We start from the raw sequence: 11,810 nt of genomic DNA, 5'->3' as shown, positions 1-11,810 counted from the left end.
GATTTTTTTACACCCTTTTCCTTTGGATGAACCGTGTTTTCTCGCAAGAGCACCATTTATGAAGGATTCATCATACAGATGGCGCTGTCCAGCAGGCATCCTCACCCTCGGAGCAAGTCAATATGAAATATTTAGCCAGCAGATTAACCGCAGCCTGGAATATAGACAGGACTGCGCGCACTTCTTGGCGACTCCCAGTCAATTGACAATGTCTCCAAATGTGAAGCGGCATTAAAATCCTTCGCAAAATGTGCAGGAGAAGAGTTGGGCTTTGAAGCTGAGCGTTTCGGGCACCATGCGATGCTTTTCAGCTGGAGCTGAGAAGCAGCAGAACCAGAAGCGCCTGTAGTTGTTTCCATTCTGTTCTGGATCCAAGCTGCCAACCGAGCGCCTGGTTGTCGATCACTGATGACTCTCGGCACTTTGTTGTACGGTAAGATCTGGCATGTTTTTAAGAAGATCTTTGTGCTTCTCGTGGCTTTTCCTTTTCGGATCTGTTGCCGAAATGCTTTGGAAGTGCGGAGAAGAAGGGAGCTTTTTTCTGGCTTGGAATAAAGTTGAGATCACCAGAGGACATGGGGAGGCTTCACTTGCCAACACCAGTTTATTAGGGTCATATTATTAATTCCACTAAACAGCAAAAATGGCTTTTTACCAGCTCTTCTTCCTGCCAAGATTTTTTTTAACCTCATATTATCAGTCTCTCCAAAAGGGAATCACATTGTACCTTGACCTGTTTTTTCTGATGAATAGTAATGAAGCTGCTTTCATGGGAGTTTTACAACCTAATTTAAGCAAAATTACTGTGTTAAGATGTGGTTAATATTTACACAAATATGGCTGCAAGATTCTTCTTTTCTCAAAACTGTCCTGAAGAGATTACAAGCACCACATGCAGTGTCTCAGTCTCAGGCTTCTGTTACTTTTATATTTAATCATGTTGTTTATTTTTTTTTAATTTTCTTAAGGCTCTAATAAGCTTGGGTTTCCTCTCAGCTGAAGAACACGAGGTAAGAGTTTAAGAATTTCACATTCTGATTTTCTGAAAGCATTTTATCAGTGCTTGAGTTGTCTTAACTTAAATTGTGTCTATTACCTGAGTTGTAAATAGAAGCACTTTTATAAGTTCTTTGGTAATGACAATAAGACAATAGCTTTACATTCCTGCCAGCTGTTCTTTATAACTGAATAAACTGTTACCGACCAAACACACAAAGTTAAATGGTACTGTAAGTGGCAGTTGTGTGATATATTTAGATATTTTTCTGGTACATGGCTAGTCTGTTTCTGTAAGCGAATAGTAAAACATTTTAAAAATATATTACAAAAAATAACGACATGTATTAAATCTAGTAATGTGGAATTAATGTTTGCCTTATAATAAAACTCAACACAATGTTATTGCACTGAGATTGAGAATGATCAGAAACAGAAGGACTTCCACATGCACTTCATGTGCATTTGAAAGATATTACTCCATGCTAGGAGAGATAATAATTTATCAAGGCTCCGATGGCCTGGTAATCTTTTAAGGTGTTAATTCAAGACATCAGAAAGGTCTCTTTTTGTGTGTTTTTATAGTGTAATCCCAGTGTTTGCTGAAATTAATTACAAGAGTGTGAACCTATTCTGGTTGCATTTGAGGTATAACATTTAACTGAAATTTTAATGGTGTGAAACTGAAAACACAGGACTTCAATATGTATTTTAAATGTAGAAGAACCATCTGGTTTGCACTTTTATGGGAAATACCACTATTACTGGGGACACTGCAAATGTTTCCCAGATTGCAGTCAGTGTGGTTCAAAATCCATTTATTCTGCTTGCTGTAAATCTGCATAACACCATCTGAAATGTAATGGCATTGGAGCACAAGTGATCCTCCTGTTCCATTTCTCAGAACACGATTTATCTTTACGGTTCTAGCAACCGCTTGTTCCAAAGAATGAACTGTGGCCAGATATCCTCCGATGAATGGCGGTCAGACACTAGTTATTGTTCAGCTGCCCGCTGCACACTCACAATAAAGAATCAAAAGGTTGTTTTCTAGGCTGTCAGGGTGACAGTAACAGAATGGGAAGCATTACCCTTCTTGGACAGGATGGCCACCCTGGAAGAGTCTTCATCCAATCTGGATTTCCAAGAAAAGACTATGTAAGCTAAGTGCTACCAGAGCAGTGTACATCAGCTGTTGGTAAACAGACATACGTTAGATTAATAGCAATTTTTGTAGAAAATACAAGCGCCTTTGTGTAATAGGAAATGTATCAATGTGCAGTATATAAATCACTCAAGTCTTAGCCCCTTGACGGAAGATCGGACGCTTTTCAGGACAACTGTCCATAGAGTCGCCATGGGTTGACACCGACTTGATGGCACCTAACAACGGCAACATGTAAATGGCAGTACTGTATTATAAATTTAAATTTATTTGTAGTGGTTTGTTTTGTACCTGGGTAAAAAACTGATGGTATAAATGTGGTAAATCAATGGCTTAGAGGTCTCTCCTCCAAATGTACCCTACTAAGAAAATATACTGCAGGGTATTGTAAATGGACATTTCATGTAGGCCCACTCACTCTGTTTTTGACTGATTCAATTCAGCATTGTTATTGAATCCTTTGGAAATTTTCTTTGAACTTGCAATACAAAAAAGGGAAAAAAAACATCTTTTCACATTCTCCAGGCCACCATACAAAAATATACTCTATTAATATTTTAGTGTAACGTTTTCTGTTTCAGTCCCAGTCAATGTATTAAATGAATGAGCAGCTGAAAACTTAGAATTTCAGTATATATTTTGGATGTAGAAGAGCATTTGGTTTCATTGATTTACCCCTTTTCAAGCTGTATTATGTCAAAAACACCTGCATTTGCACAGTGATGAAAATATGAATAAGCTTGTTTTTATTTTTTCCCATAATTGTTTTTTTTTTCTGTTTATCAGAACTGAAAACATCTATACCTGTCATAAAATAACTCTGAGTTTAGAGCAATTTAAATAATGCAAATTATGCATTTCAAAACTCAGTCGAGACAATCTGACAGCTCGACTGAAACAAGAACCATAACGCTTGAGGGTGAGAAGACCAAGACTGTACCAGCAGCTTTCGGCCATGGTCCCGGTGTAGCCATGTGTATACGGTTTTTTCCAAATGACATCTTAGTAAATATGCCATGATTAAGCTGCAGACTTTATGATTAGATTCAAAACAGTTCAACCAAATATACTAGTGGAGAATTAATTGTGGCCCACTTTTTGAAATCTGTCAGTTGGTTTTAAAAAACTATGCGAAGTGTGTGTCAGTATGACATTTTTGTTTATTTAATAGTTCCTGATACTTAAGCAAAACTTAATGAATTTCCAGTTAACATCATTTGGCTGAACGAGTGTCTGGATAATTGATTGCTGAAGAGCTAAGAATGATTAAGAACCTGAACATTACAATAACCGTCTCATTGAAATACTGTACTGTTCATCTTAAAAATCTTTTCTGATCTTTCAGTGGCTGATTTTATTGCGCGTATTCAATAACACAGATTCAGTTTTGCAGAGTCAAAAGTGATAAAGAGTCCTCAGACAACCAGTTTCATATTGTCTGAATTCAGTCAACTGTCTATTAATTATGCACTGATTTGAAACAAACAGAATTCACAGGGGGTCATGAAATCCCTGGCCTGTATTAAATGATGAATTAGACCGAGGTTTGCATTTTCAATTCTCAATCAGCAGGACTTCGCAACTCAACTGTCTACAGCAACAGGGTGCGTAGTGGTTACAGCTGTCACCTTGCGACGATCAAAAGACCCAGGTTTGACTCCTACTTGCTGCTGTAGTACCATTGATTAATGTACTTACCCTGAAAATATCTAGTAAAAATTACCCAGCTGACAGGTAAATCATTGTAAGTTCCTTGTGCGAACTTGTCGTTGCAACTTGCTTTAGAGAAAAGCATCAGCCAAACGAACAAATAAATAAATAAAAAACCTGAGCCAATGTGTTGCCACAGCTCCCACACCTTTCGCTCGACTTTTTCTATCGCAAACATTTATGTGAAGTGTCAATATCTTTGTATCGCAATACTAAAATGCAAAGCAATCTGTGGCTGATAGTCTGTTGGTTTGCTCTATAATATGTTTTATGATCAGCGTACAAGGCGCTAAGTTATTGTATATACCCACGTACACATGGATACCTAAATGGCCATCCTGGAGTCGTGACTCAGTTTTCTTTCAGACACATTAAGGGTTTGTATTTTTGACAGCCGAGGTCACATGAATAACGTATGTCACTTTTATCGAGCAGCAGGTCAGTGCACATTGAACAAAGTAATAAATTAGTAAGGCGGTGCAATAAACCCTCTGCAGGCCTGTAATATCACCTATAAAAGAGGCTTATCTCTGGTGTTTGGCATCACGCAACCTGCAGTGTTTAAATTTAATAAAAGGGAGGCTTTTAATGTTTGCAGATTGCTTTATTGGGAAGGTACTCATAGTTTTCCCACTCCATGTGTAGCAAGTCGTTGTGTCAAAGCTGCATCTATTCACACTTATAAACTCTTTAAAAATGTATTTAGAACAATTAAGTGAAAAGGTGCAGTGAATGTTGTCTTGTCAAAAGCCTGAAACAGGCAGGAACCCCTGAAACAGCCCAATATTTTGAAGAAATTACGATTCTTTCTTTAAAAAGCTTGATGAACTAGTGCTTAAGACATCTAATTGCTTCAATGCACTTTTATTGCTTGAGCTATTTTGGTATATAGGTATTTTTACTGGAAATACAACATCCCTATTTTTTTACATTACATTTATTTATCAGACACTTTTATCCAAAGCGACTTCCAATGAACTCCATGTAGTTATCAGCCCACACACCTTATTCACCGTGGTGACTTACACTGCTAGGTGCACTACTTACAATGGGTCACTCATCCATACATCAGTGGAACACACTCCCTCTGTGTCACTCACACACTATGGGGGAGCCTGAACATCATGTCTTTGGACTGTGGGAGGAAACCAGAGCACTCAAAGACTTACACTGCTAGATACACTACTTACACTGGGTCACTCATCCATACATCAGTGGAACACACTCTCTCTGTCACTCACACACTATGGGGGGACCTGGGCAGCATGTCACTGGAGTGTGGGAGGAAACCAGAGCACCTGTAGGAAACCCACACAGACACGGAGAGAACATGCAAACTCCACACAGACTGAGCAGGGATCGAACCCACGTCCTCTCGCATCACCCAGGCGTTGTGAGACAGCAGCGCTACTATTGTCTGGTATATTCCGTGTCTGTTATGAATAGCATTTGGCTGCTGGAAAATACTGACTGAAAATACACTGCATGAACAAAAATCTCCGGTTTAGGAAAAATAGAGCTGGTTCGGGGATGACACAGCGAGCTGTGATGTGATGTTACGCTGAGCCTCTGGTGAGGGAACCGTTTTATGCGCTGAAAAGAAGTAAAGCTGAAAAAGTCAATTACATCTGGACCTTAAAGGGCAGCTCTCTGGTGTCCATGGAGTCACCGCAATCCCGTCTGTACCGTGGCTGTCCGTCTTCTCCGTGCACCTGTCTCACGGTGACAGTTTGGCACGGCCCACAAGAACACCTTGTGCCTTGGCTGTGAAAGCGTTCTTTCTTTCACGAAGAGCTTTCGTGGCTCGACAAGTTTCGTGCTGTCGCTTCCCACTGTGACCTCTGTTGTTTTCCGAAATTAAAAGGTCAAAGTGCCGGCGCCTCTGAAAACAATGATGTCAATAGTTATAAAATGACAACAACAGTTAAGTGACCGACAGGCAGAAGTAAATTCACGTCTTACCTTCCGAGAGCTTTACGTAAAAGACGTGCTCCGTGAAGTGTTGAGGGTAGGTGTGAATAAACGGAAGAGTGCTGCAAAATTTGTTTTCATTCGATGCAGAGCAGTTGTATTTAAAGAAATATTTCGAGTGGCTGGTTGAATATTTTCATCTCTCTGAAAAAGCTATAAATACTGAGGTGGGTACAGGAAGCTGGAAATGACTGTGTGTTATTTTGCAACTATTAAAAAAAAAAATTATTATGAATTCAATTGTCTGTCTCAGGCAAATGCTTTCAGAAGATGATGGCCTTGCATCGAGTGCTCGTGTGAGGGGCTGAGACGCTGCCGTTGCCCTGACATCAAATCCTGAGAAGAAAACGAGAAAAGCTCCTCAAAAATGAATGACGTCCCTCTCCTTGATCGGCCCAACTGTTCCGACTCCGCTAATTGCTCCTGGAGGAACGCTTCCCTGATGACCTTTGGGGAGGAATGCCACAACCACCTGCCCATGTTCTTCATCATGGCGATTGCCTACAGCACGATTGCCCTTTTGGGCGTGGTGGGAAACCTTGCTCTCATCCTCATCATCGCGAGGCAGAGGGAGATGCACAACGTGACCAACATCTTGATCGCCAACCTCTCCGTCTCAGACCTGCTGATGGCCATCATGTGTCTTCCCTTCACCTTTGTGTACACCTTCATGGATCACTGGGTCTTCGGGGAGGCCATGTGCAAGCTGAACAGCATGGTGCAGTGCTGCTCCGTATCGGTCTCCATCTTCTCCCTGGTTCTGATCGCTGTGGAACGCTACCAGCTCATCGTCAAACCCCGCGGCTGGAGGCCCAGCAACCTGCAGGCCTACATTGGAATAGGCATCATCTGGACCCTTGCTGTTAGCACCTCAGTACCCTTCATGCTCTTCACCTTGGTAACCGATGACCCCCTGAAGCTGTTACAAAACTTCCATGAAGAGTACACCGGGAAGGTGGTCTGCGTGGAGGATTGGCCCTCCCGAAAGTTGAGGCTCGCCTATACCACCTGCATGCTGTTGCTGCAGTACATTGGGCCACTGTGCTTCATCTTCATTTGTTACCTAAAGGTAGGTTTGGCTCTCCAAAGTGTGTGACATCAGTATATTGGTTGTGGAAGCATTTATTTTCGCTTTGCACATCAGCTGTACACCAGGAGAATGACATGCTTAGTTGAGTTTTGGTGTGTGTGTAGAGCTTGTGTGCCCTTCTTTTCTTTGCTGAAAGCATTGCTGCATGCTCTTGTTTCCTAATGCATACCAGATACCTTCCCTAGTGTAAATGGATTGAGAATTCAGAACCTCAAATGCTGGTGTGTGTGTGTGTGTGTGTGTGTCTGTGCTAGATTTTTAGTGGTGACTGCAGCGTCCAAAAAAGAGCGCGCTGTACTTCGTAAACAAAAGGGGATCGAGACAAATGCAGACGAGCAGCTTACAGAAATAAACAACTGAACTGGTGCACTTATGATCAGTTCATTTAATCATATATACTGTACATGTTAACAATATTCCTTTTCTCAAGAGTTTTTGAATAATTAACGCAAACTGTGGTAAAATAATTGCATACTGCTGATGGAGGCATATTGGACACATTCATTACATATTACATTACTTCTTATTATTATTTTATTCTTTACGTAGCCCAATATATAAAATAGTATTTAATTTTATAATCCAGGGAAGATATTTGTGAAAGACATAATTAAATAAATAGGAGAGCAAGATCCGAGGAAAGGATTCGGCTGAGCTGGATGTTGCCAGTGCGCCTTGTTGTCTTATAGATTTTATTTCAAGTCAGGATTCTCAGCAAAAACATCAGCATAAAGGAAAATAAATAGGGAATAATGCAAAACAATGACATGTAAGACGGCTTTGAAACTGGAAATATGTGTGACTTTGGAAGTACCGCTCGTGGGACTATTCATCTAAAGATGCTGAATGTATGCATAATACATGTACAACCGACACGCTGTATGAAAAGCAGAGTGACAGATGCTGATAATCACCTGTCAGACACTTGGAGGGCTCTCGTGCGGGAACACGAGAAAGCGACAGCTCCAGCGATGGCTGGGAAAAGGGAGGCGCTGATGAGAGGCTGAGGACTGATCCCAGCGGCTGATGGTGTCCTCGGCGAAAATCTGAAGGGACGGAAAAAAATGCACGGAAACAATGAATATCACTTAGCAGCGATAAATATTGGCGGTGTGCAGCGTAAGGATTCACAGAAACGAGAACAAACAGTGACATTTAACACGCCTAAAAATATCCTTACAGATTTGCTGCATCTGGAGCATCTAAGGCCGTGTGATGCCAGACTTGCCGCTCACCTCCAGTCCAGATAAGATGGGACGAGATCTGTTTTAAAATGAAGTTTAAATAAATACAGAGCGTTCCAGATGGCTATCTGGAACAAAAAATAAGATAAATTACGTTCCTTTAAATGATGGATCCTAATTAATGTGGTGAAAGCGAGTTTGCGTGCTTCAGGGAATTGTGCGGAAGCTTTTCTTTTATGTGTCTGTCTCTTGTGCTCCTCTGTGCAGGGCAGAATTTAACCCACATTTTCACATCTGTAGCTGTATGCAAATTCATAAAGAGCGTTTTGCGAAAGTGTATCGTGGCGGTGATCATAAAATTATTAATGCGGTTTATTGTTAGTCGATGTGTACTGAAGCGGCAGCTAGAAATGGAGCATGAGGGAAAGTTGTAGACTTTTTGTCAGATGTATCAACGTGCAAAGAATGACCCGGATTGTGACCCCCCCTGTCACTGCTCTCCTTTCAGATTTATACTCGCCTTAAAAAAAGAAATATCATGATGGACAAAATGAGAGAGAATAAATACAGGTCCGGCGAAACTAAGAGGATCAACGTGATGCTCTTCTCCATAGTGGTGGCCTTCGCCGTCTGCTGGCTCCCGCTCAACATCTTCAACGCCGTCATTGACTGGAATCACGAGGTCGTGATGAACTGCCACCACAACCCGCTCTTCTCGCTCTGCCACCTGACGGCGATGGCGTCCGTGTGCGTGAACCCCGTCTTCTACGGCTTCCTCAACAAGAACTTCCAGCGGGACCTGGTGGCGTGCCGCTTCTGTAAGCTGACCTCCAGGGAGGAAGACTACGATACGGTGGTGATGTCGACGATGCAGACCGATGTATCCAAGACTTCCCTCAAACCGGAGAGCCCAGATATATAGAAGACCGAGACAAGGTTTACGGTATATTAAAAATGTGTATACATTTACCTAAAAAGAGACGTTTGAATGTCTTATTGTAACAAATGTAGCACCTCTCCATTAAAGAGCACCCAACTATTTGTAAGATTGAAAATAATTTTGAAATTTTTATTTTGTAAGGAAATGAGACACGTGACGAGGTCTAAATAGGCCCATGAGTTTGATGCAGGTTGAAGAGCAACCTGCTTATATTACATACATTTATCATGTTCAGAGGTGCAAATGAGACAGTCTGATGGATTTTTTTAAACCGAAACATATTAATATTTAAGGAGAAGCCACAGTGTTTGTTGTGGATGTGTGCAATGTTTCAGTGTCACGTGACGTTACAGGAGCTCCGTGGAACATTTCAGTTGTTTGGTGACGGTACGTTGTTCAAAGTCCCGCGCTGTGTGTTTCCAATGTAACTTCATTAAACTCAAATACTCAGGCTAAAAAGCCTACGTAAGCCGTTTTCTCCCGCAGGCATCGCTCACGTGCTATTATTTCCACAGCTTTTATGAGTGCATTAAAAAGGATCCATGTGAATGTGGGTGACACAGTGGTAATGTGTTGACAGTCCTGACAGATTTATGGATTGTAAGATTATGTAGTGAAACCAAAGATTATTCTACAGCCTGGATGTACCTTTGTGGAACTCAAAGTGTAAACTGTAAAACTGCGGTAATAGCTGATCATGTTTGCTTCATTAAATATTGCCATTAATATTGTCGTTAATATCGTTGCTCGTGGTTTCAACTTATTACTGCCTTGTAATATATTCATGTCTTTTAGAATCCAAGGAATACTGGTAAACTGATGTACAGCATATTTTACATGATCTGATGTAAAATAATTTGTTTCCAGAAACATTGTGACATATAAAGTACTTAAAGTGATGTTACTGGGTGTCCATATACTTAATAGGGTAAGATGTTAGAGTATGTTACTGACATTATTGTTAGAACAGCTGCCTTTGGACTGAAGGGTTGTAGGTTCAATTCCCACCCATGCTGTTGTACCCTTGTACCTGTAATTGCTCCAATAAAACATACAGCACTATAATAATAGATAAGTAATTGCTGGTAGCTTAGCTGCCTTTGAGAGGCGGAACATAGCTGAATAAATAATAAAGAATAGCACTGTACAGTCTATGTTACCAGGAGTTATACAGTATCTCATAGCTCCTGCATCTTGGTTCTATAATTAATCTCATTATATTAGTAATATGTTGCTGGTATAATTAATTAGGAGAATGTTTACTTAGTTCCAGGATCTTAAACTTTCGGACATGTTAATACTTACTTAAGCAGAATGACAATGTTATTTTAATACTCTGTGACCTATAAGCTAATTATACGTTTGAAAAATGTTAATTAATTATATTATCCGTACTTCACTTATTATTAATGCTACTTATTACCAACGTGTTTATTTAATACAGTTTCATTATGGGCACAGTGGGCAGTAACTGTGGGCAGTGTCCTGTAGCAGGGCAAGCAGTGTTCAGTACGGTATGAGAGTGAAGGTTTTATTATTTCTAATAAATGGTATGTTGATCTTGATATAGTCATATTTTAATGACTACTGCTCTGCAAAGGGCTTTTGGCAAAAATTTTTTGGGTCGCAGGTTTCAGTGTCACCTCTAGCTGTAGTACCCTTGAGCAAGGTACTTACCTTGAAGTGCTCCAATAAAAATTACCCAGCTGTACACATGGGTAAATAATTATGTTACTTTGGAGAAAAGTGTCAGCTAAATGAATAAATGTAAATGATGCTCTACGTCCACGAAAGGTCTGAAAAAGTATTTGTGCTGTTTGAAGGTAAGAATGTTGGAAGTGCTGCTGTAAAATGACAAGGAAGCAACTGGCAGGTCTCAGATTTGCATGATGGAATATGGTTTAGCTTCAGCTTTGTGCATTTCCTGCAACTTTAAAATATTGTGCTTTTCGAAACGTAACAAGAGTGGAATTTGTACTTACTTTTTTTTAACATGTTCTTGAAAAACTAGAGTCTGATTAAAAATGTTACATAGCAGGCGGTTGTGTGCAGTCGGGATGGCCTGGATATGATAAAAAATGCGTTCAACAAGCTTCTGAGAATGTTCTGCAGGACTGTGTTATTGTGCTTCTTCGAGGAACTCCTCCTGTTAGCGCCACAGGAGGTCTGGAAACCTGACATCCTGGAAGGTGACCTTTCCCCCCCCCCAACTCATTCCAGCAAGCGGTTACCTCGAGTCAGTTCATTATGACACATTATTGGTTTCCGGAAACCTCTGTTGCCGAAGTGCCTGCAGCCCCAAAGTCCAACAATAACATCCTGCTCAAAGTCATTGTTCTCGACTCGTCCTTGTCATCACACTTGCTCGGTGGAGTAATAGGCCTGCTTTGACATGACAAGAACACTGCTGGGAGGAATGTTTTATACACTTAAAAAAGTTCACATATGCCGACTGCTCAAGTTTCCATTCTACCATCCATCTCTGACGCGATTATTATTTTTTGCCTAAATACCTTTGATTTTTAGGAAAAAAGGTTACTATTATTTTGAATAATCCTTATATTACTGACAGGATGTAGCAGCCAACAAAAAAGTGGTCTCCTTTAATAGTTTATTACTTAATATTATTTCTATTATTTTATATTTATACCTTTCTATGTTAGAATGATTAATAGTAATTAAGGCTTGTTTAGGCTTCTTATTTTATTCTGAGGTTGCACTTACATGTAGCCTTGCCTCACTGTATTACTTGTT

The 11,810-nt window shown here is 40.4% G+C and overlaps 1 protein-coding gene across 2 annotated transcripts; it reads left to right on the top strand.

Annotated features, from left to right (window-relative positions):
- The first annotated feature begins 984 nt into the window (after positions 1 to 984).
- LOC108924431 (neuropeptide Y receptor type 1) lies at positions 985 to 10,058 on the top strand. 2 transcript variants are annotated; one of them, XM_018735760.2, is made up of 3 exons: positions 985 to 1,010; positions 6,096 to 6,911; positions 8,625 to 10,058. In XM_018735760.2, exons 2-3 carry the CDS (start codon positions 6,210 to 6,212, stop codon positions 9,036 to 9,038), a joined length of 1,116 nt encoding a protein of 371 aa, XP_018591276.1. In that variant the 5' UTR covers positions 985 to 1,010; positions 6,096 to 6,209; the 3' UTR covers positions 9,039 to 10,058. The 2 variants fall into 2 exon arrangements, with proteins under 2 accessions (XP_018591276.1, XP_018591277.1); XM_018735761.2 differs by lacking the exon at positions 985 to 1,010 and having other exon boundaries at positions 5,750 to 6,911.
- The last annotated feature ends 1,752 nt before the right edge of the window (positions 10,059 to 11,810 follow it).

This window comes from Scleropages formosus, chromosome 16, assembly GCF_900964775.1.
Source record: "Scleropages formosus chromosome 16, fSclFor1.1, whole genome shotgun sequence".
In the NCBI taxonomy this organism is placed as follows: Eukaryota; Metazoa; Chordata; class Actinopteri; order Osteoglossiformes; family Osteoglossidae; genus Scleropages; species Scleropages formosus.
This window is presented reverse-complemented; position numbering and strand designations above follow the sequence as displayed.

Coding starts and splice junctions, on each gene's coding strand:
- LOC108924431 (XM_018735760.2), top strand. CDS start 6,210: ATGAATGACGTCCCTCTCCTTGATCGGCCCAACTGTTCCGACTCCGCT. Junction 6,912..8,624: donor TCTTCATTTGTTACCTAAAG/GTAGGTTTGGCT, acceptor CTCTCCTTTCAG/ATTTATACTCGCCTTAAAAA.